General features: G+C 49.2%; 1 protein-coding gene across 5 annotated transcripts in view; it reads right to left on the reverse strand.

Annotated features, from left to right (window-relative positions):
* Positions 1–1182: 1182 nt before the first annotated feature.
* Positions 1183–25644, reverse strand: part of LOC133354296 (cartilage oligomeric matrix protein-like) — a 43654-nt gene continuing 19192 nt past the window's right edge. For all 5 annotated transcript variants that reach the window (XM_061571048.1, XM_061571047.1, XM_061571046.1 and 2 more), the window contains 13 exons: positions 25411–25563; positions 24470–24574; positions 23990–24097; positions 23258–23417; positions 21889–22007; positions 20977–21029; positions 16064–16257; positions 12000–12178; positions 9013–9061; positions 6255–6451; positions 4541–4713; positions 3595–3734; positions 1183–2772 (listed from right to left, as the gene is read on the reverse strand). In XM_061571048.1, coding sequence (XP_061427032.1) covers positions 2714–2772; positions 3595–3734; positions 4541–4713; positions 6255–6451; positions 9013–9061; positions 12000–12178; positions 16064–16257; positions 20977–21029; positions 21889–22007; positions 23258–23417; positions 23990–24097; positions 24470–24574; positions 25411–25563 — 1689 coding nt within the window. In that variant the 3' untranslated portion in view covers positions 1183–2713. The remainder of the gene's footprint in view (positions 2773–3594; positions 3735–4540; positions 4714–6254; positions 6452–9012; positions 9062–11999; positions 12179–16063; positions 16258–20976; positions 21030–21888; positions 22008–23257; positions 23418–23989; positions 24098–24469; positions 24575–25410; positions 25564–25644) is intronic.

A 25644-nucleotide genomic window follows, 5' to 3' on the forward strand; every position in this document is an offset into this window, starting at 1 on the left:
AGCAGGACCCACATGAAAGAGTTCTGTGGGGACTCCAGCAGGAAGCTGCACGGCTAATCTGCTGCTCTGCACGGAGGGGGAGGGACGTCGCTATCCTGGCCGACGTGGGCTCTTGTTAGCGGCACTTTTAAATGCAGCTTGAAACACCGATTGTTATTCACTGGCTTTTCCTGCGGTCTTGACTGGATGTTACCTACACTGTATATTTAATGGATATTACCATAGTTCTTAATTTTATTTATATAGCGTGTATAGTTATCTTCATTACTAGTTTTTACTTCATTTCCATTGGATGTGACCTGCAACTTATACGTATTGAATCTTGATTTGATCTTGATTTGAAGCTTTCGTGACTGCAGGAATCCATACTCTTTGGTTCTTTTGGTGAAGTCACGTAGGTATAAAATAAATTATATCACGATGTTTCGGGCGCAACACAAGCGTCCGTCATCGGGTGGGAAAGCATGGTCTGCTGCTAAGGCAGACTGTTGTAAAAAGTTTGAAATGGGTGTAGCCCAAGGGTCATAAAGAAGTGGCCGGGGCGCATGATGTTAATGTGAGAAATTAGCATGTAACTGTAAGATAGAAGGAGAGCGGCCTCCTCGACGAGGGAGTGCAACCCAACGGGTGCAATCCGAAGGACATGTGAGCATGAGAGTGCAATGTATTGTTTTACGCCCAGCGCTTTGAAATATTTCCATATGAAAAAGCGCTTTATAAAATGAAAATTATGACTGCAAAATTATGAGCAATGTTTGGAATCTCGCAATGCCTTGCGGTCTTTGTACCTTTCGATGTGGGTCGGCATGTGATGACAAAAATAAGAATAGGCTTTACCATATCTTTTGGAGTTCTCTGGTCTAATACTTGTGAGACTAGGCCATAAAGAAGGCTGTCTTTGGTGTTGGCCAATCAGTTTCAACAACAATACAAATTATCAGAGCGTGTTTGTGTGCATGTTTTGCCACAAGGACGTGTGGTCAATGCACACTTGATGCCTTGCAGTGGGTATATCTATTTGGTGTTTCAACATATTAACACCTGTTTTATTGGCAGAAGGTAAAGCCTATCTATGATTATATTTTTTTCATCATTTTGATACTGGCTAAAATGTTCCATATGTAGGTCGGCGACATTGGTGAAATCTCCCTCCGCATGCCAATTAAAGACACAAGAGTCACATTGAAAACACAACAGCAATCCAGCCTCGTTTTACCAACAGCAAAGTATACATATATCGTAGGTGACCTAGACACTTGTCGTCACAAAAAACACAGCATGGCATAGCGCCCCTACGAGCAAAAATAAACAATATTTCCCTCTCTCTGCGCGCTAAACGTGATTTTAGTATAACATCTAACAATAAGCGAACTACAGTAAACAAACCAATGATGATAGAAATAACCACCTACGACGCTACACACACATTACATAAACGGGTCAAAGCCTGTGCAAATGAATAACCACAGCGCTTACAGCTCTCCCGACGCGCTTTCGTGTTGTACCACGCACGCCGTGTGCCACGGCGTTCTGGCGCTTTCCGCTCCTCGCGCCGCGGGGGGCCTCTTCGCGCGACTCCGAAGCGGAGAAGCCGCAGGCGCGTGGAGCGGAACGTCGGACAAATCGCGCACAACCAAAGCGCGCGGCACAAACCTCCCCCCCCCCCCGAAAACGCAGTGGGGGTCAACGAAGCACGGGCGCGATAAACCCTACGCCGCGAAACAAACTACGGCGCACCACTGATGCGACTGCTTCACGTGCAAACACGGAGCACGCAGCGGCAACATTTTTAGCCACAGAGGTTTTACAAGTCCATCGGTCGCTGTCGAGCAGCTTCCCAGGCGAGCTCTGATAACGCCGCCGCTATCTTGCGAAAACCTGCACTCGGGGAACTTTGTTTTCCCCGGAGACCCTCGGATGGGGTGGAAAATAGAAAGAAAACCGTGTTGTTCCCCGTACGTGCGCTGGTCTGCCCTGCCCTTTCCTGTACTGATCTCAGAGTGGACGAATGCATTTCTGCCTTTCGATAAGACGTAACACTGAGGCGCGGCGTTTTGTGTGTTTGTGTGTGTGTCGACTCGGATTGACAAAACGTTACACGAAATTAAATTTTCCACACAAAGTCACAGTTGTCTCCCTCTTCAAATGAGCACTGGGCAGAACTCAGTTCCAATGGCAAGCCTGAACCATTCACGGAAATTCCACATTCCTATGGAGGGACTCCAGAACCACATTTTTGTGCATGGTGATCATCCATCCAAGTGCTAACTATCCAGGCTCAACAATCCTGCTCAGCTTTTGAGTTATGAGATATATGCAGAAGATGGGATGCATTAGAATGACATTTTCAGAATTCAGGCACTAAGGTTGCCATAGTTAGCTGTCCTTTTGACACAATGTCATCTGCCACAAGAATGTGGAAATTCCACGAGTGGTAGACCAATTGAGATGAGCGTCACTGCACGGCCAATCGAGCAGGGGAGACTCCTTGACTTGTCAAAGTCTGCATAGACTTTTGTATACATTCGCAAAGATTGGGTCACTTCCAAGACTATCGATGAGAGGTCTCCCTCCCATAGGCAGCTCCCGGTGAGGCGAGAGTGGCACGAGAGAGCGGTGAGCGCCGTGCGTTTCCACCCCCAGACGCTGCGCTCTGATGATGCCCGGTCGAGTGGACGGCCGCGGGAGGGTTGAACGCCGGAGGCGGCGTTCTCTAAACCTGAGCCCTTCCCTGCTGGGCTCGATAAGACACGAAGTCCGATGGGATTGTATCTGTTCAAACAAAAGTAAAAAAAAGAGGGAACATTTCAAAAGAATGAAGAGCACCGCTGTCATCTGGAGATAACTGCTGGCGTCAGCATGAATGGCAAACATTAGACGTTTAACTCGACGCGCGGCGTTGTGAACTACAATGGGAGAATATAAAATGTTTTAATTAAAATCTTTCAGAACAAGAAGGGTGTGTCTGTGTGCGTGTGCCCTTTCGGTTTTGATAATGGCTTTTGTGAAAAAGGTTTCCTGGAAGATGTGACATGAATGAAAGTGTCGGAGAGATTGTTTTCACCGCGAAATACTCATTGTCGAAAATATCGAGTGAGATGTGTCATGGCAGAGCAAATGAGTGCATGCTAAGTAATACATAAAAAAATGAATAAAATATCCAGTTTCTTGTACCATGTTCCATTCCCATGTACTCTGGTGATAAATGTGCGTCTTGCTGTTGTAATATCCCTGTGCCCTATTCTTTTCCCCTCTACGCCCGTAATAAAACAAATTATTCGGTGCTGATGCTGCCGCTGCGTTGGCAGCGGCGTGCAAGAACAAATAACAACGCAAATATCAACACATTCGTGAAAGCACTGTGGCCTTGAATAGCAGCCAGATACTCTAAATGCATGTTTCTAAGCGTGGAGGGGAAACTGGAGGACCCAGAGAAGAATCCATGCAACCACAGGGAGAACTTGAAACTCCAAATATACAGGCCTTAGGTTCGGGATCGAACCCACGACCTCCTGTATACCGGGCGAGGTAGTTTACATCTCCTAGCCATCGCAAGCTCGCTGTGCCACGCGTGGGCCCGCGCAAAAGCCTCACCGTTGCAGCGGTAGCGCAGGTTGGACCAGATGATGTTCTCCTGCGAGAAGCAGAAGACTCCGAGGCGGCCGCCCCGCATCGTCGTGTCGATGATGACCCCCGAGTCGGCCACCTGCCTCACCCCCTCAAAGAGCTTCACCCTGCGCGCGAATCGTCAGACGTGGCGCTGTCAACGCATTTTATCCACTGGTCGTTCACATTGTACACAGCCTCATTCGTGGAATTGCATCTCGTACCAACACCGATTTAATTTGACCGCAGAGAAGCGGGGAAGGCAGCCCGAACCTGGCGCTAACAATTGCCCAAGCTCTGCGTTCCTGTATTGGGATGTTTGGCCAACTCCATTAATGAGTGTTCGCACACTTGGGAAGAAAACGGAGAGTACCCAGAGAAAATCTCGTACGAATGGGAATTAATCCACGAGCAGTACTGCCATAACCGGGCAAGCTGGGAAATGGCAACCTTGACACCCACGGGGAGGAGAGGGCGGTACAGCAATTTGTAATTTCCACCACCCTCACCTCCACAGCGCTGGAATACAGAATCAGGATCTTTATTTAGATTGGAGGAATCCGATGAGCTATGAAGCTCTTTCTCACAGATGTCCAGCTTCATGCCCGGTGAAATGGGGGGGGGGGGGGGGGGGGTTGCCGTTACTCCTACTAATGCAATGGGTCGTCGTGGCCTCCACAACACGTTGGTATAGGCTGCTGCCGGGGTCACGTGGTGGGTAGCAGAGGGACATGGGGAATGAAAAATCCATTGTTGGACTGCAATCTTCTATGCTCTCCGCCTTAAGCAACCACTCCCCGTGTTCCGTACGGCTTTGGGGGGGAGACCCCGCATCCAGCAGGTGAGAGCCCCGAGACGGCGCGTCGCTTGAGCGCTCGAATAAACAAACGGAGGTCGTCGCCATCCTCGGAAAGCGGAAGCGGTCCTCGCGCACCTGATGTAGCCGACTTGCGGGCGGTGCGTGAGGTGCCAGCGGTAGGAGGTCTTGTCCTTCCAGCCGACGTTGCGTGGGTCCTTCCACAGCAGCTTCACCTGGTCGTCCGTGTCGCCCGTGTTCCACAGCGCGTTCCGCAGCCGCTCGCCGGGGCCCGAGCTCGACTTCACGGCCTGTGCGGCGAGCGAGAGAGTGAGCGTGCGGCCTTACAGCAGGCTGTGGATGCGGGTGTCCGTCAGCGAGAAGCTATGAAGGCCGGAATGGCGATACCCTTGGGGTGAGGTGGGTCAGCATCATGCTGGGGCACCTTTGATGCGAAATTTGTATTTTATTTTAGCAGGTAAGGCCCACTGAGTTATATAGCGCTTTTTCAGAAGCCACCTGGCCACAAATGATAGCTCAACAAAGTGACTTATCATCACGTGGAAAAGTATAGCAGCTAAATACTCTAAACGCACGTTTCTAAATGTGGAGGGAAAAACTGGAGGACCTGGAGAAGAATCCATGCAACCACAGGGAGAACTTGCAAACTCCAAATATACAGGCCGTAGGTTCGGGCTCGAACACAGGACCTCCTGTATATCAGGCGTGGAAGTTAACATCTCACCACCATGGCGCCTTTGTCTCCCCACTGCTGATGTTTGCACACCGCAGCAGGTACTCACATTAGGCTGAGACAACATCGGGGAGTTTACAATTGAGTTAACAGTTTCTTGTGTTTAACCAGGTGTGAACTCAAAAGGCTATGATAGCCTCATTCGAAAGAGCGACCCGTGTCATCAAAATGAGAAAGCAAATTATGCACGGCAAATCTAAATCAAAGACAACCGTGCTACAGGAGAGATAAAAAAAAAACGCTGCGAAAATATAACTCGATACTAAATAAAAAGAACACATTTCCTGCAACGAAAAATTGGCTCGGGCAAATACATTACAGCAATATAAGAACAGCTTTTACCCTTTCTGGCAATGAAACAGTTGTGTTAAGATGTTAAAACACCAAACTGAAACCTTTTTAAAGAAATCGTGTCTGCATTAACCACATATACTTGAGACAGCTTTCTTTAGAGCCGAGTCTCAAGCAGCGTTAGACCAGAGGACGCCAACAGGCAAACAGCACAAAGACAATGCCATTATCAGGACATTGAGTGCTCGGGGTGATCAGCTACAACGCAGACACAATTCCTTGCAAAAGGTTTCAGTTTGGTGATTTTTCCCATCTTAACACAACTGTTTTATTGCCGGAAAGAGTAAAACCTATTCCTATATTTTGATACTGGCAAGGGAGGTCCAATGATGTAGCTGCTCACCCCGAGCTCTCAATGCCCTGTCTTTGTGCTGTTCGAATTTTGGCGTCCTCTGGTCTAACGCCGTTTAGACTAGACTCTAAATAAAGCTGTTTCTAGTGTGGACCAAACAGTTTCAAAGACAATGCATTATATACTATCAGAGCATCTTTTTTTCTTTGCACGTTCACCACAAGTATTGTGGTTAATGCCGACATGATTCCTTGCAAAAGGTTCCAGTTTGATGCTTTAACATCTTAACACAACTGTTTCATTGCCAGAAAGGGATGAAACCTATTTCTATATTTTGATACCGGCAAGGGAGGTCCGATGATACAATGCGGCAACATCGCCAAGCGTTGAAATGTCCCGCGGGGAACCGTCATCGGCGAGGGGGGTCTCTCACCTCACCGCTCACCGCCGCTCACCTTGAGCTGCAGGCCCGGCTCGGCGACGGCGCGGAACGGCGTGGCCTGCCAGTAGGTCTGCTCCGTCTGCTTCCACATCACCACGTAGAAGCTGGCGCTGTCCTGGTAGCCGAAGATGAAGCCCGCGTAGTCGTCATCCGTGATGGTGTTCACGTGGAACGTGCCCTCGAAGTCCACGCCGTTAAATGAGATGTAACCTGGACAGCCGGGGGGGGGGGGGGGGGCGGGGGGGGGGGTTGAGGGGGGGGGGCAGTAGTTGCACCTACGATTAGCACTGTTAGCTAAATACGGCGCAAACGAAATTCAACGTACATTTGCATCTCCGATGAGCACGGTTGGCTACGTACAGCGTGAACGAAGTTCAACATGTATACAACATATATCCGATCCACAGTGGTTCTCCATTCTCAACAACGCTGAACAACATGTCAAATCACGTAATCATCATCATCATCACAGAACAGGAGTGGGTGACTTGATTTAATCATGACATATGGTCTACACATTCCTCGGGTAGTTCTCTACCCAACCGGCAGTCTGAGGACCACCGGTGGTCGCAAGACCGCGTGGATGCTGTCCGCCAAACGCTTGCAGAGAACTCTATTTTACGGTGGTCTCCGAAAATGTTTTGAGGGTTGCATGTGTGTACGTTGAACTTCTTTCGCACCGTACGTAGCCAACCGTGCTAATCGGAGGTTGACGGCAATCCGCAGGTCCAGGAAGGCTTGGGGGGGAACAACTCGACTAACCACTGGACTAGCCACCACAGCGCCACTGGGCTAACACATGTTGAATCTAAATGTGGAGGGAAGAACTGGAGGACCTTGAGAAAAATTTGACGCGACCATGGTGAGAAAAACACGCACACTCCAAATATACAGGCGTCAAGGTCGGGCTCGAACCCACGACCTCCTGAATACCAGGCGCAGTAGTTAACATCCTGCCACCATGGCACTGTTGTCTGCAGAGGGCTAGATTACAGGCCACGTGCATAGCCACCATCACCCGGGTCGCCCTTTCATCTCTCTCTCACTAATCTCACTTTCATTGCACTCATCTCTATCTGTTTTCCATAGCTCTCTCTCCCTCTCTCATCTCCATCGCTTATTTATTTATCTCTCTCTTTCATCTCACCAATCACTATCTTATTATCTTTTGGCGGGTCACTCCAGGAGTGTTCGCAGGCTAACGTCTGGCCTGTTGCGCCCGCCAGTTGAAGACGCCAAGCACCAAGCGGGCAAATGGGGACCCCCTTTGTGTTTTTGTAAAGCTGCGACCATTTATCTCAACCGTGAATATTTTACTCAAGGATCTGCCGCACCCGCCGTGGTCACAGATGTCGCTGTTGACGAGAGGCAGGGATTCACTGATCCAATTTCCAGTGTGTCGATTTTGTTTTGAGCATGTTCACAGCTGGTAAATGTAGTTGCGCACACTTTTGTGAATTACATGCGGAAGGTGCTCTCCATTAATTCATGAATTCACCTGCTCAGGCCATGCCTCTGTGATTATCAAAGCAGACTCGACTCAACCACTTGGCAAAACTCTGAAAATTAACTCAGAAGGATTAAACGAATTGTTGTACTCCAACGAGTCAATGTTGACTCGTATGTAAGTTGAACTTCTTTCGCACAGCACATAACCAACCGTGCCAATCAGAGGTGTGGGGGAAGGACAGCAAAACTAAACACAAAAAGCAATTCTAAAGAAATGAAGTTTCCAATTTATGAAAATTAGTTTTCAATATAGAAGGTTCAAGCTCTCCGACGCGTTTTCGGATTGCACCGTGTGTCTCTCGGCACCATGTCCGACGTTTCACTTCACGTGCCGGGAGCTTCTTCAGGAACTCGACTGGATATCGTGCTCAACAACAACAACAAACACCACCACGACCACCACCACGGTATGACCCGACAACACGTCAAGAGAGCAACACAGCGCAACGGTGAAGAACCCATGCGATTGTCTCCACTCCGCTGAGTTTGTGTGCGTCATGCATGCACTCGTGGGAGTGGTGGCGCAGCGGTTAGCGTGAACCCAGCGACCCGAGATCGGTTGCTGCTCAGCGCCAACACCGGCGACAGATTATCGGAAGCGGTTTTGGGCCTCCCCTAGGTCAACTCAGCCTTAAGTTAATTCCCGGTGAGGTGTGTAAACACCGCAACTGGGGAGACAAAGGCGGCCGTGCGTGGTGCCTGCCACCCACCCTCTCGTGTGCCGTGGCGCCCTTCATAGGTGCTCACTAACAACACTTGCCCCAACAGTCCGTTAAGGCTATACGGGGGATGTTTATCTCTATGGTAATGGCACACGACATCGACGGCAGGATGGGAGGACCGATGCTGTGGTTGTCACAACAGTACCTTTTGCTGTCTAGAAATGAGCTTGGTGCTCAGTACCGTTCGCTTCGTAGGTGCAGTACCTGCCCCAACAGTCTACGGAGGCTACATGGGGGATCTTTATCTTTTTTGTATTAGCTTTGACTGCGCGACGATCATAAACAACGTGGGTTCGACTCCTTGCCACGACTACACAACACCACAGTCCATTCAGCGTAAAATGATATGCCTCGTACGTCAAATCCCGGTTGGCACGGTAATTCATCATCTCTTCAAGGTCAATAAAATGAGTACGACTTTCCGGTGGAAGTCAAAAGCGATTGTCCTCATGGATAGACTCACTCCCGCCATAGGAATGTGGAAGTTTTCACCAGCCGTCTTTACGCAGAAACTCGCTTCGACTCTCGTGCCTCACTTACCAACAGCAAGACCCGGGTCGCTGTTCATGGTCTGCACGATCTCCATGCCCTGCGCAGGTGACAGAAGGACAAGTGTGAGCAGACGATTACCATTGCTAGGCATGTTCTAGCCACTGCTGGATGAAAACCCTTGCCATCCCTCATGGTACCACGATGCCACAATGCATATTCGGCGTGCACGCGCGAGTTGATATCCATCGCTCCCTCTCTGGGGTCGTCCTACTCGAGAGGCATGTTAGGGGTGCCACGGTGGTGAGATGTTAACTACCTTGCCTGGTATACAGGAGGTCGTGGGTTCGATCCCAAGCCTGACCCCTGCTGTTTATTTGGAGTTTGTGGTGTCTCCCTCCCCGTGGTCATGTGGATTTTTCTCCGGGTCCTCCGGTTTTCCCCTCCACATTTAGAATCAACGTGCGTTTAGAATGTTTGGCTGTTATACATTTCTACATGATAAGCCACTTTTATGAGCTTTCATTTGTGATGACCAGGTCGCTTTGGAAAAAGAGCTGTATAGCTCAGTGAGATAAAAAAAAAGTTTAGTTTTAGTCTGATGTTCACCACTTTGGCTGCCATTCCATCACCAGTCTCACCCATCGGCCATTGCCCCGTGTAGCGATCCGTCATGCCCTAGCCCACTTACGCTTGCAGCCAGTGTGGTCGAGTCATGGGGGTGAACAGAGTCTCTGGAGAGCTCCATCTAGCGTAGGCCCTTCCGCCGGCAGTGGCGCGAGCGAGCAATTGCAGGGCTGCACCTTTACCTTTGCACAACAAAGCCTACAGGGGTAAACGTACAGAAGCCCCAGCTCACGACGAGCGGCGAAATAGTTCCAAGGGGAAGCGTTCGTGTCTTTACTTGCGACACGGTCACGGCGGTAACCCGAGGCGAGCTGCTGCTCGCCATTGCTCTTGCGTGACACATTGTCACATGACTCATCAAACTGTGGGACATTGACACTTGCCTCCCCCCCCTATGCCGTGGAAACCTGCCACGTGCTTCGATAGCCTCCAGCGGCAAAGATGCTACTGCACTCACTCCTCTCCTGCTCACAGGAGGTCATGGATTAAATCCAGACCTTGACGGCTGTTTAGAGTTTGCGGTGACTCTCTCCCCGTGGTCACGTGGATTTTTCTCAGGGTCTTACGGTTTTTCCCTCCACATTTAGAATCATGAGTATTCAGCCGCAATAAAATTCCAAGTGATGATAAGCCACTTCGTTGGGCTATGACTTGTAAAAGCCAGGTCGCTTCTGTGTGGGGCTTTACCTAGTAAAATAAAATAAAAACATTTTAGTTTATGTTGCCAAACGATTCTGACACCGCCAATGATGAACACGTGTCTGCGTGCAGGCCCCCGCAATTGCTGACTCGCCCCACTGTTGGCACAAGGGCCTCTGCGAGCACGTATTTGACAGACCCCACCACGCCGGCCGGGACGGCTTGGCAGAGGTGCGAGTGGCCGCACTGCACCAGACGCGAGCTGCCGAGCGACGAGCTGCGGTCGTACCCCGTGCACTTTGGCGTGCACCCCGATGGAGCGGGCGACCTCTGAGCTGAGCGCTCACGAGGGGGTGCTCACCAAGCCCAGCTTTTTGCTGACCGTTTACGACCACAGGGAATTGTTGGCAGTGGCGTACAAACCGCAAATGCAACATCAACAAAAAACCTACTGCCTTCTTCAGTGACACTGTGCTATCCAATAAAGGGTAAACGTTTCAGGCGACGTTCCGAAATAAGGGCCCATGCCCCTAAATGCGAGCAAAGACACGGTAAGGGGGTAACGATGGAGGTGGTGCGTTTTTACTTCCTCCCCTTTATTCGGCCGTACGAGCCACACACGGGCTAATCTATAATGCTTGGGGGTTTCAGTGCAAAGTATCCACTACTCGGCGACACCAACATAAGGTAACGTGTGAATAATAATTCCAAATCAGCATAACCCGGCAATGGCCAATACACCGAGCATCGTGACCCATTCTGGTGGAACTCACCGTATTCTGCAAGCCACCAGAAAAACTGTGACCAACAATTACCCCCATATAGAGTACAGCTAAAGTACGAGCGTCATCTATTGGTAAAAGTTATAATGTTTTTTTAACGTACGAATTACCGTACTCATTTGGGATTTTTATGTTTATGACTGGACATCTGTGATAAATAACTTTGTGGCTTATCAGATTCCTCCAGTATGAATGAATATTCTGATTTGGACAAATTTGGCCACCCGTGTTCGATTCCCAGCCATGGCTAATTTCAGCTGCGTGCGATATCTGAACCGGTCCTGGGCCTCCTCTTGACCAATCCGCACAGAAGCATGGTCCCGTGAGCCCTTCATCCAGTCGTGGCTGACGAAGTAGCCATCGAGCTGATTTGCCATCAGCCGTCACGAGAAAAAAAACCTATCTGTTCCGATTCATCTTGAGATCCACCGAAAATAACAATAATCTCTTGATCGATGTTTTGCCCACCGCTTGCACGAGTGGGAGAATCGCACGTGGCCGCGGACGGAGCGTCGTTTTTTCGCTCCGCGCGCGAACAGAGAGTCACCCAATTTAACACGTAGGCTTTCGCGACCAATATTCATAATATAGGTTTTTGGGTCAGATCGCGTTATTTATAAATGTGTCATAACCCTCCACCACCCGACATGACCAAACAGTAAAAAATGTCACGTTTTCAAAGGACAAATTAATTGACTTCTTTAGCCCACCGGTTTTGCCCACCGGTGTGCTGAAGAGAGAATCAATCAGCTTCATCGGGCAAGAATTCTTGCTGATTGTAATTATCAGCGAAACGTTGTATTCAAATTTTAAAATGCTGTTGATTATCTCTTCAGCACACTGGTGAGCTAAAGAAATCAATTAATTTGTCCTTTGAAAACGTGACACATTTTTTACTCTTTGGCCGTGTCGGGTGGTGGAGGGTTACGACACATTTACAAATAACGCGATCTGACCCAAAAACCTTTATTATGAAGAGAGTCGCCCCACCTGGTTGAGCACCACCCAGTGCGGGTCGATCTGCGCGTCGCCCTCGGGGTCGAGCACCACCGTCTGGTAGGCGCGGAAGTCGGTCATGGTGACCTCGGCGTTCTCCGGGCACACGTCGATGCGGTCGATCACGCGGTCGTTGTCGAAGTCGCCCTCGCAGATGTCGCCCACTCCGTCGCCTGCACAGGAAGGGAGGAAGGGGGGCCCAACACGCGTTGGCCATCCCGTACCATCAGTACCCCTCTAAAAGACGAGGCCGAACCTTCAGTTCACGCAGGTGTAGTAGAGTTACCCACTCGATATTCACAAACAGGGAGAGCTAATCGTTGACAAGGGTTTCCCGCTCAAACTAACGGTCAGGGTCTCACAAGTTGTGAGAGCTGACCGTAAACAAGGTTTTCCCGCGCGACCTAACGGTCAGGGTCAGATAGGGTAAATTGGGATCGAAAAGCAGATGGGGAACGACCAATCACAGGGTTCCACAAGGTGGCCGGGGATTGGACAACCCGGCCACGAACGAGTATAAAGCCAGAACGCTCAGAGCTCTCGGGGAGTTCGACGACACGAAGACCCAAGACGGCGGAAGAAGCATAGGACCCTGGACCAAGCCCTCCAGCCCTTATAAGGGCTAGGGCTCAGAGTAACCAGTGGTCAGGGAGACATCTCCCTAGGTCCAGTCAGAGGACACTGAAGGAGCAGGGTATGAGTAGCCTGTAGGCTTGTACGTTCGGAGTGTAACGGGTGAGGGGACCGTATACCCCTCAGTGCATAGGGACTGTATTCACAAATAAAAGTGTGTGCTACTAAAAGACGTCAACGAGTTCGTCTGTACAACACTACACAGGGATCTAGAGACCAAGAGTGATGAACCGATTGCCCCTGTGGGCCACGTCTGACAAACTGCTTCATTTCATAGGGCCAAAAGCCACTCAACAATAATTATAATAACACGTCCATTTTATAAAGGGGCATTCCTGCTAATAGCATGCCATAACGCTTGTCCAGTAGTCCCTCGGTTAACATTTTTAATCCGCTCCACGAAAACTATTGTTAACCGAAATAACTGTTAATTGAATACAGGCATTAGTGATTAAAAGCATTCACAACAAAGGCAGTCGAGGTCTCAACGCTCATAAATGGGCGTCGCTGATTGGCTGAGGGAATGACTTACAAGTGCTCCGATTGGCCCAAAATTTGCGTCTGTGTGCATAACGTAAACACGTGGCCGTTAAATTTCGATTTAAAGCTTCTTTCGTGACTGCAGGGATTCATCTTCTTGGTTCTTTCGGTAAAGTGACGTAGAGTGGAAATAATAAAATAATAAAAATAAAACATAATAAAATAATTCTCACGACGTTTCGGCCACAACGAAATAACCAAGAAGACGTTGCCGTTAGTCACAATGTGAACGTTCGCCGAAGGCCACGGGGTCCTTTGGGAGGCGAAACGTTAACCGAAAAAACTGTTAGCCGATGTCACCGTTAACCGAGGGACTAGGATACATTAATTAATCCCATATACAGCCACTACCAATCAAATGAAAACCCTACTACTACAAAGCAAAATCACAAATGAATAAACAAATTAAGAAATGGCACCAAAACAAATACATGAGACACATTGTCTTCACTATTACTACTGCATGCCAGAGGTCGCAAACGTGTTTTGATTCCTTACCCGTACCCGGTCGCACCAGGGTCGCAAATGGGTACCCGTACCCGTACCAGACCGGGTACGGGTAGCCGTTCTCTACCCGTACCCGTACCCTACCCGAAATGAGTAACAAACGGCTACTCACCAGTGACTCACGGCCTACCCGTACCCGTACCCGGCCCCACCAGGGTCGTAAACGGCTACCCGTACCCGTACCCGGCCGAGTACGGGTAGCCGGGTATCGGGTAAGGTACGGGTATCAGGTACCCGGTTGCGACCTCTGCTGCATGCTCACCCAGGAAGGCCTCACTGAGGTGTCTCAAGACTTTTTTTCTGAAGGGTCCGATAGGTGTTTGTTGTTGTTCACAATTCGAAACCACGGATGCTCTGTGTCTCCCAATTCATAAATTTGTGCATTTTTTGTTGTTGTTACCATTTAAAGTTTGGCAAATTTGGGCCGTGATGCTGCCACAGAGAAGTCCGTTTCCACGTGATAGGGCCCATTCGTTTGGCTAATGCCAAATTCATTGATTGTTGGGCAAGTTTCTAAAACGTTTATTTCGCAGTGGTTTTATATTCAATTGTAGGTTTTTTAGAAATTAAATTAGACCGATAAAAAGACTTTTCTAATTTAAAATATCTCCCCCAAGACCAAACATTTTATTTGCTCATCCTGACTTATTTCCTCTCTCCCATAAATGCATTTAGTTTGCAGCAAATCTTTTAAGAAACATTATCACGGGTTCATATCAGTGAAATTATATCTTATACTTCTGACAACCGAGTGATTAGTAATATAAACTTCTAAGGGAAATATTCCTCTGTACTCCGATTCCACGGATTCCAATAAAATGCCTGTGATTATATTGGTGAACATTTAACAATCTATTTACCCGCATATGTGTAATTCTTATTATTCCGTGGATATGCCAAGACCAAAAGCCAAACTAAGGAAATATAATATGTTAAGAGCGACAGGAGAAACATCTTCAGCGAGCCTTCCCAGCTGCCTGATTATTGCGTTTTTTTTGTTACCGAACTACTAAAAGTGTCACGTTCATACTTGTTCATTGTACAAGGTAATCACTGCCATACGTTCAGCGAGTCCGTGACATTGCACGCCACTGCAGATTGTAGTGGTCGACACGAGACGCTGCCAAACGGCAGCAGTCCAATCCTGGATATTAAAAACTCTGGGTCTGGCTTGCGTAAAGATTGATTTGGCACTTTCGTGGAATTATAGAATTTTTAAAAATACATTTTCTATCACAATCTCCGAGCACAGGCCACAAATAACAGTCCGAAAAGCCATGTGTCCGGTAACAAACAGCACGATCAAAATTGTGGGGTAGGAACTGGGTGCTCTACCCGCAGATGTGACAACAGTTGACTTAAAGCTTTCGTGACTGCAGGAATTCATATTCTTTGGGTCTTTCGGTAAAGTCACGTAGATAGGTTCAAAGAAAACAGCAAACAAATAACAACGATCGTTTGTGTTGTGATCGAAACGTCATAGTTTTTTGTTATTTTTTTGTTATTTTCTTTGAACCTATCTACGTGAATTTACGGAAAGACCCAAAGAATATGTGACAACAGTGTTCAACTTGAGCTGTGTTCGTTCTTTGCATAGTAGTAGCAGTAATAATAGTTTCGAGTCAAAGAAGGCTTTGGCATGTAAAATAATAGAACGCTTTTCGACGGGGAAATTATGTAAGATCCATTCTGCAAGATTCGTTCAGTGTCTGGCACAATTCGCCGCGTGGAATGAGTGTATAGTTCGATAAAAAAAAAACAACAACGAAAAAACACAACAACCCCGCAGCCAATTGGTAGCCCCATCCGTAGTCCGATTGGCTGCGGTTTATTGGCAACGCGGTTGGCAACGCGCTAAATGCCACGAGCCTGGGGCTGCCTGCAGGAATCCGATATTTGCCACTTCCACCGAGCGCAGTGACGCCGACCGCACTCTGCGAGCGAAGGAAACCATCAAACACAAACATCGCCTTTGTCTCCCGTCTCAGCGGCGAGGCAACGTGCTGCGCTCTCGAGAGTCGGCCGGCACGCGAGAACCGGGCTGCGCGGAGTGCCGATGTCAGGCGTGGCCACCCTCAAATGATTTATCGCGTAAAGTGCGACCAAACAAGAGATCCTCAGTTTGGCTTTACAGGCTGTACGGTGCTTGACGTTGCGACGAGGCCAGCACCGTAACCACGCGCCTGCGCCTCCCCCAGAGGCGACGTTATAACCCGCAGCGCCAGGTACTCAATTAAGGTCGCGTCGACCTAGGAGCGGGTCATGGTGGAATCGTTTCCCAGCCAGTGTGCACTTCGGCCGGCGGCTGTATCCATGCACCCGCGCTGGTACCGCGGAGAGGGCACCGCTTGCGCCGCCACTTCCCACCACCGCCTCACCGTCCGAGTCGACCTGCTTGGGGTTGGCGACGAGGCGGCAGTTGTCGGGGCCGGGCGCGAGGTAGTCGGGGATGCCGTCGTTGTCGTCGTCGTCGTCGCACTCGTCGCCCATGCCGTCGTGGTCCGTGTCGAGCTGCGAGCTGTTGGGAGTCGTCGGGCAGTTGTCCCGCGTGTCCTGGGTTCCGTCGCCGTCGCTGGTGGGGGGGGGGAAGAGCGGACGGCGACCGAGCGGACGCGTTCAGGTCAAGAGGCAACGTCGAGTTGGGTGGTTTGCGCGAGCCGTGCCAAGCAGCATCTTCCCCCTCTATCTTTGCTGCCCCTTTCCTCCCTCTCTGCACTTCTATCAACCGTGGTTCAACTACCGGCCATGGTTAGGGTCAAAGTCAACGTGATTTCATGCTCACGTGAGCACCGAGGCATTGGTGCTCATGTCCTGCCTGTTTACAGCCATGCAGAGCCACTGATGTCAATTCCACATTCCTATAGCGGGGGGCGAGTCGATCCATATGACGACCACTGTTGGCTTACCCACAAATTGGTACCTATTTTATTGAGTCTGGCAGTCAACTTCCGACCAGTATTTGAACTCGCAACCTTCCGATTCGTGAGCCGCTCGCTGTCACTGAGCCACCTGGCCGCCTGTTCTCACGTGTAGTGGGTTGACGGTCTCAGACTGCTCACCACAATTCGGTTCTGCATTTAATTTGGCTAAATTCCCACTCTTGGGAATTACAAATGCGGTAAAGGTCGGTTCTGTTACGCGACAAACTCGCAGCGGAGAGAGCAACGTGGGAACGTGCGGCCCCTAGCGTGCGAACGACAAAAACGACACTTGAAAACATGTTTTTGCCGGAGAAAGTGCCGTGACAAAGTCGTTCGTTCGGGCACGTGGGGTTTACGACCGCTCCGTGAGAATTTCCTCATGGATTATTGATCACGTGACGTGACGGCCAAAGCACATTTTTTTATGCAATGCATTGGGGGAACTAAAAAAATTAAATGTTTTTCCAAATATGAAAAACAATTTTTACGAACCCAAACGGTCATAAATGGCTACGCTCTCATAATGGCATTGTGGCTTCTCTGTGGCTTCTCTGTATGGCGCTAGACAGACGAGGTAGAACGTCAGTCGCTAGGGACGCTGCCGTCATTTAATGATCAAGGAGCAAAGTCATCAAGGAGAATAAACCATCATCACGTGAACTCCGGTCATCCCCACAGCAGCGGCGTTTGGCTCGCCGTCGAACGAAGGCGGTCGCTGCATCGCGTGGCGCTCTCAGATGCACTTCTGCGGCCATCTGGAACGCTCTTCTGATGCACTTTCAAATTTAGATTGAAAATTCATTTCTTCAGAACTGATTTTTTATGTTTAGTTTGTTATCCTTCCCACCCCCTCCCCACCGACAACGCCAATTAGCACGGTTGGCTACGTACGGTGCGAAAACAGTTCAACGTACAAACACGTTGGACTTGCAAAGCTGCTTTTATCTTAGCTGCACGTCCGTGGAAACCATGGGGCAAGATCCAGAAAACCTCCCCGTCTCTGTCCACCTCGTGGTACAAGCGAGTATAAGTGGGAACACCACGGTTAGTCGATCGACAGGTCACGTGTAGTGGGGCAAAGTGTGGGTCCTCTCAAGACGTCTGAACCAGTGTGGAATACATTTTTTTCAATTCTATAAAGGGATGGCAATTGATCGATGAAATCTCATCAGATCTCGGAAACTAAGCAAGGTTAAGCCTGGAGAGTGATTGGATGGGTGACTAACATGCACAGCGGGTGCGAAATGGTGGAAAGCGCGGAAAAAATCAATTGCTGTGCTGTACTTTTACGCTCCCGCATCTATGCCGCATGTTTTCACCAAACCAGCGTGGCGAAGTATGGTAAAAAAAAACATGATCCGAACGGTACAGGAAGGCCCTCATCCAGCAGTGGTGTAGCAAGCAGTGGAAAGTGAAGAAGACCCTCTTTGTAAACCGAAGCATTCCACAATCCCTGCCCACACTCGCATGCCCTGCAGCAATACACTATGACAGCGCGCGCATGTTAGTAATTAGGAATGGAATGTGCCACTTCTTCATGGGGGGTGATCGAGTTTTGAAAACTCCTGGTCCTGGATTTCACCCCTCGGATGTGGCAAATGGTTCCCTCTCATTCATTGCCATTTTGTCAGGATGTAGCCAATTATTGTTTTAACCTCATTAACCTCGTGATGTTCTCCCCGCTGGTGTAAGAAAAACAAATGTATGTTTTTTTTCCACTTGGCCCCCTGGGACACATATTGAAATGTTTCCAGCCCAAAACGGTATTGTGTAAAGTCTCCCAGGAATTTTTACGAGCTTGCAAGAAGCCAAGAGAGCAAGTGAGTGTATGCGTGTGCATTTTAATGATTTTTTTTATTGGCACCACATCATCGCCAGCGACGATCTATCCACTGCTGCACAAATGCCTTCCCATCTCTCAAAGCAATCCGCCTAGCACCTCCAAACGAGTTGCTTTAATCGTTCCATCTCCCTGGTGGGCGCGCTCTCAACAGCATTCCATTCCTGAGCTGCCACTATTTGTGACCCCATCAGTCGTAATATCCTCTCTACTTTTATTAACAGTTTGAGTTGTGGCGTTTTAGGTTGTGTAGGCTATTGACTTCGCATGCTCCTCTTTTCTGTCTCACAATGCGATTCCGAGCTTGAGCTTCTCCACGTTTCTTTGCGCACTTTACACTTTTTAAATCCTCTATATTAAGTTCGCTTGCTTGCTTGCTTGCGCGCTTACGACCGTGCAAATCTTTCGGTCGTGTTTTAACCCACTTCCCGTGATCCAATCGAGCTGACATTTTGCACACAGACTCGTTGTGCGTGACAATTTATTTTCGTGAAATTTTTTTCCCCAAAATTTTCAACTTTTTAGGAAATTATTCTTTTCATACTTAATTTAAAATACCAATGTGATAAAAATGAAACTCTTACTCAAGAAAAACAGAAATGAATAATAAAATAAAACCGATGCCACGCATATAAAGGATTTATAGTGAAAAACTTTGTTTTTACGGGTGAATTTTTTTGTTACCTACGGATCACTTAGCTCCCGCGATCACTACAGTTTGAAATATCAGCACAGCTACCGCAACGCGATGCTGCCCAGCCTGTTGAAAGGGGTCAGCACAGTAAGCCTAAGGACGATCAATACCGTTCAGTGTGCTGCAATAACGTTCCAACACATTGCCGCCACCAGAGTTCGGTACAAATCTATCCCTGCCCCCCTAAAGACAGATGTTAATTCCTGGGTTGGCCAGGCCAAACTCAGGAGAGGTGGAAACCCGGGCTTGAAGTGCATTTTATTGGTAAAGTGGACAGCTAACGTCACCTGCTGGTAGATAACAATAAAAAAAACTATTTAACGTCTGCACAGTTTCAAGATTTATAAATTAATGCGTTTAACATAATAGGGGTGTCGTCATGCAACATCTTGTTTTTTTTTACAATAGTATAATTTATTTCTTATTGATCCATAAGCGTTGGTTGCGTTTAATGGGCGGTAATAACTGATGGCAGTTACGACTGTGTAGGTTTTCGCGGTTGTGTCGCCGTGCGTGGCTCCCCGGTGTGATTTCGGGTCGCGCCGCTACGTGTCGGTTTGGCACGATGTCCGACGTTTCGCTCAGCGGGCTGGGAGCTTTGTGCAACAAAAAAATAAATCCTGAAGAAGCTCCCAGCAACGTGGAGCGAAACGTCAGACGTCATGCAAATAATTAGCTCTATGATGTATTTTTTCCTTTCCCAGTTGTAGCGGTTCAACTGGATAACGCACGAGAGACCTAACTGATGTGATGATTAAATGCTGCTCTCACACCCCTTGCCAAGAGAAAGTCTCATCGATACACCAGATTAAAGCTTCAGCCAAATCGTCTCCCTGCTCAAATGATCAGGGGGTAGCGGTCACCTCCACTGGCAGCCCTGAACCAAGGGGTGAGACCGTGCCCGACTTCTCACATTGTGGTATTGATTGTATCGACCCTGATTGAACGATGATGAGCTGGTTCGACTTTCGACTGCGATTGTGAAATTGCAACTTTCGTATTGTGAGTCGAGGACTCGAATCACGGCGTTGTCAGCCATGAACATTACCATCATCAGCAGCCGCAGCATCAGCTATAATCATCAGCAGCCATAATCTATCCACTGCTGGAATAAAGTCTTCCAAAACCCTCAACATGTTACCTTACAATCCCACATGGCACCTGCTGCACACTAGATGATTTCAACACAAATTTACATCACTCCATCTCAGTGCCAGACAATCATAGTGAAAATAATTTCAATCTGTTGTTACTATTTTGTTTTAATTCTTTTAAACGGTTGAAGTGTATTCAGTTTTTTCTGTACCAGCTTGAATTGTATATCTTTACGCGAGATTAGAATGTTCTGGTACTGTGCACTTTTGTACTTTACTCCTTGTGAAGCGCTGGATTTTTTGCATCCTGCCCGAGGTGTCAATCACAAATCAAAGTCTTTGTCTCCATTGCCCCCTCTTTCCTCATCGGGGAAAAAAAGGATTTGACGGTAGAGTGGTTCGCGTAAAAACGTTAACCCCTTCCCGTTCCGATGATGTACGTGTACGTCATAGAAATGGAACTGGAAGAAGAAATAGAATAACTTTATCGGTACCGAGGCTCCCACAAGGTCATACGGGTGGGCCTGTAGCACAGTTTTCCACCAGCTATTGCAGAGTGCGGTCGGTTCTCTACAATTATCTGCGGTGAGTGCAATGTCTTTAAAAACAATGGCGCTACACCTCTCTAAATAAAGTTAACGCTGAGCCGAGATTCACCGGTAAACGGGCCGCTCACCCTGCAATTTTCAGACGTCTCGGAACGGGAGAGGGTTAACAATTAACAATTCAGACAAATCTTTACCTGTCCACGTTGGTGTCACATGTGTCACCGACCAGATCGTTGTCAATGTCAGACTGAAACAAAAAGAGTCAACACAACAATGTTAGACTACAACAACCAGACACAGCGTGATTGCGTAACTGTAATCATTTACCACGCTTGCTAGCGCCTCCCTATGCGCTTCTCAGTCGCTGTGGCTTGTTGGACTGTGCACAGTTGACCTGCAGTTAGTCCATCACCACTCAGTCGTTCCCGTCGTGCGTCCACCTCCACCACACCACGCACTCGGGTAGTCCGCCCCGCACATATTCAGTCCAGCACTCATTCGCTCAGACCACCACGACTCGTCCCGGTACTTTTTCCACCACCACACGTTCAGTTAGTCCGCTACTCACTCGCTCATTTAGTCCATCGCTCACGCCTCCCTGTAGTCAGTCCACCCCCATGAACTCAGCCCCGTAGTTTGTGTCTAGTTTGTTGTCCTTCCCCCGCACCTCCAGTGAGCACGGTTGGCTACGTACAGTGCGAAAGAAGTCCAACGTAAATCTAGATTTGAAGTTTTCGTGACTGCAATGATTCATACTCTTTGTTTTTTTCGGTAAAGTCACGTAGGTAAAAAATAAATGAAATAAATGATTTAGTTGTTTTCATTTATTTCATTTATTTTTTACCTACGTGACTTTACCGAAAAAACCAAAGAGTATCAAGTCCAACGTGCACACGTAGTTGGTCCACCACCGCTCACCGCTACAGTTAGGCCACCCGCCACTCGCTGCACAGACGTTAGAGCGATGCGCTCCGCTGCTCCCGACGCGGTTATCTGCGCTTGACCAACCTGGATGTCAAATTGTAGCCGTCGCTCTGCATCTACTACACCAGCCACACGAGAGTAAGAAAGAAGACTCGCTCACTCGGGCATCCGGAGGCTCGCACCTGGGAGGGGTTGCTGATCTCAGGACAGCTGTCGCACGCGTCGCCCACGCCGTCCGAGTCCCTGTCCGCCTGCCTCGGGTTCGGCACCCGCGGGCAGTTGTCCAGGATGTTGGCGATCCCTGCATGAGACGCCCATCGTCAAACGCCGCTCTGAGGGGCCCAACGCTCACGCCGCTGGAGGAGCAGCAGACTTCCTCTGGGGTTCTAGATTTGAAGCTTTCGTGACTGCAAGGATTCATATTCTTAGGTTTTTTCGGTAAGGTCACGTAGGTAAAAAATTAAAATTAATAAAAGTAAAATAAAAGAAAAATCACGACGTTTCGGAGGCAACACAAGCTTTCGTCTTCAGGAGGAACCGTCACAGCACGATAGCTGTATCACTTTATACGGTAAATGTCCCCACCTGATACAGCTATCGTGCTGTGACGGTTCCACCTGAAGACGAAAGCTTGTGTTGCCTCCGAAACGTCGTGATTTTTATTTTACTTTTATTAATTTTAATTTTGTACCTACGTGACCTTACCGAAAAAACCTAAGAATATGATTCCTCTGGGGTGGCCGAGGGGCGGCTCGGTCCTCGAGCGCACGCGTAATGAGTCACCCCCCCCCCCCCTCCAGCGACTCGATGGATTGCACGGCCACCGAAACTTTTTTTTGGAGGCCTGGGCCAAAATGGTAGGTGAGGCCCCCTTTTGAGGCCCTCTCGGCCTTTTCTGAGCCATCCCCCCTCCTGGATGTTAGGTCCACGGTAAATGTCCCCACCTGCCCCCACCACCCACCCATCTGCTCCTCTCCTCTTGCACTCATAATAAATTGACACAATTCTCTGTTGCGACCGTTATGGTTTTTACCGATCTCTCATTTGTCGTTTTCATTACTTTTGTGTGCAACACCCTTGCTTGCCAGGAGAGGGCGGTACGTAAATAATCTCCGTCCATAATAGAGGTTTTTTGGGTTAGATCACGAAAATATATAAATGTGTCGTTAAAACCCACCATCACCCGACACAGCCAACTAGTAAGGGTTGTCACGTAAACAGAACGTGCCAATGCGGTGGCCGTCTTTGCTCCATGGTAAGCCACAAGCCGCTGCCGCGAGGATGACCGAAATTCGCGTGATGATAGTTTATGCTGCTTAAACGAGATCAGCGAGGTATTGTGGTTAATTTGTACCAAGCACTTTGTGTGTAATGAGTGCGACCTTAAAACATATTTGCTCGGCAACTGGAAGTCAATGGCAGCTCAGCGAGCACCGGACGGACACGGTGTCAGATCTTGCAGGATCGAATAATCGTTCGGCGCACGATGGGAGCCGGCGCTCCCTCCGCATGTCTGCGCGAGCGTGACGGCGCGTCAAGCGAGGCCATCACCGTCTCCGTCCATGTCGTTGTCGCAGAAGTCGCCCTCCCCGTCGCTGTCCGTGTCCCTCTGGTCGTTGTTGGCCAGCGTCATGCAGTTGTCGCAGGCGTCCCCGTACACGTCCTCGTCCGAGTTCTTCTGCTGCTTGTTCGGCACCAGCCGGCAGTTGTCCTAATTTTTTGCGCGCACGCGGGCGGGACGACAAGACAGGAGTCCCCGGCGATGACGTGAGTCTCACGCCGCAAGTGGAAACTCTTCACGGTCGGTTTGGTTTTGGTTTTGCCCGTTGCGCTAGGTACTCCCTGCGTCGCCCCAAACTCTTAGGGGGCCCACATAGAGCAACGGACGGGACGCCTGTTAAGCCGACGCGTCGGCGATGTGATCGTGAGGTTATCGTTGACGTTGATGACGGTAGGATGGTTGTGGTGACCGGTCGCGATGGTGGTGTTGGTGAGGTGGTCTTGGTTGTGTTGGTGGTAGTTGCGTTGGTGATGGTGGTAATGATGGCGTGTTGGTAGTGTGATTGTGATGGTGGTAATGATGGTGGTGTATGGAAATGTTAGAGGTGGTGGTTGTTGGCCAACCTTGATGGAACATCTTCTGCCACAGCAGACAAGAGCTCTGTGTACATTAGCTGCATGTTGTTTGTTGCGAATCTGGACCCCCACGTCTCATTCATAACATCCTTGGCGACCTTCTCCGCCAACCTCACGGCGATTTGTTACAAAGAGAAGGACCCGAACCTCCAAGTTGAAAATGCCATCTCCATCGGCGTCTTCGTCGCACTGATCCCCAATCCCGTCGTTGTCCACATCCTCTTGCCCAGAGTTGGGAGTGAATTTGCAGTTGTCCTGCAAGAGCAGACGGGGAGAAGCTGCTACGTACAAACACATCACAAAGACAAAGATCCCCCCTGCCCCCGTATAGCCTGAACAGACTGTTGCGGTTAGCAAGCAGCGCCTATGAAGGCCAGCACGGCGCACGAGGGGGTGGGTGGCCAACAACCACAGCGGCGATGTTTACACACCGCGCCAGGTACTCGTTTGAGGCCGAGCGGACAGCACACGCTGTGAAATACAGGCGCTCATGCCACCAACAAAGTGCCGCCAGCCTCGGCGGAATACTTGGGACGCACCGTCAGCACGCGGAGACGCGAGGTGAGAGGGGACGGTGAAGGAACACGGAGGGGGCGGGAGTGAGAGGGGTCGTCGGCTGAACCTCACCTTCCTGCAGTTGACGTCCCTGCACTGGAGTCTTTCGTCAGGAACTCCGTCGATGTCCGTGTCCGGGCCGCACATGAAGCCGTCGCCCGCCCAGCCTACGTTGCACTGCGGGAGACGGGGGAGCGTTAAACAAAACGCACGAGACTCGGAATCCCTGGGAGGTCATAGATGAGGGCGGTCGTGGCAGGGCCAGATGAAGGTTCTTGTCGGCCATAGGCACTTCTGTTTCGTAGGCCTTCAGTGATAACTTCATACAGTTGGCACTGCTTCACTATGTTACTTACTCTCTATTGCGAATGAGATTGTGCGAAAAACACCATTTGAAGAAAATCTTGATAATTTTTCAATGAAAACATAGCGAAAAGTTAAATTCTCTCACATTATCAAAACAACAACCGATTGTCATTGGCATGACTCTGCCTCTTTGTATATATGCACTGTGCCTATCATTGCTATAGAAAATATGTTTATGCAAGATGACATCTTGCTTACATTTCTAATCATGCAAAAAAAAAACATGGTCAAATGTTTTTTTTCCCGTAGGCCCTTCAGTTTTCGCAAGCCCGAGGCACGGTGCCTCCTGTGGCCTATTGGATAAAACGGCCCAAGGGTTCGTGGCGCTGCGGTGGATGCTGTGGGTCAGGCACAGTGGCAGATTATCCTGGTAGAAAAAGTAGCTACAGATGCTACGGGCCCGCACTTTCAAGGGCCCCGTGCTAAATGATTTCAAGCTATCAATTACGGTTCAGTGATTCTGCACTTGCTCTATTACAATAGTACTATACCACCTTCAACTTTTATGAACGACTGGGTGTTTAAGGTTAGCAAGTTAAAAATGTGTGTTTTAATATTTATGTTTTTTTTATTTAGGGCCCCTTTATAACATTTGCTACAGGCCCCGCACTAGCTTAATCTGGCACTGGTCAGGCAGCAGGTGGTACCACGCAGGTGATCTCCCCGTCGCGCTCCACGATGCAGTGGGCGTTGATGTTGCAGGGGTTCTTGATGCCGTTGGGGCAGGCCCGCGTGGGCTTGCATCCCACCGTCTGGTTCCCCACGTAGCCGTCCTTGCACGGCCCACACCGGAACGAGCCCTAGGACGATGGAGGCGCGCAGATCGCCATCGAAAGGGTTCCACGGCTCAAAGTGCCGAGAGGCCGTGCGTCGCCGGACCG

The sequence above is a fragment of the Lethenteron reissneri genome, chromosome 46 (assembly GCF_015708825.2).
Source record: "Lethenteron reissneri isolate LAM-NWPU_2019-01 chromosome 46, ASM1570882v1, whole genome shotgun sequence".
NCBI lineage: Eukaryota > Metazoa > Chordata > Hyperoartia > Petromyzontiformes > Petromyzontidae > Lethenteron > Lethenteron reissneri.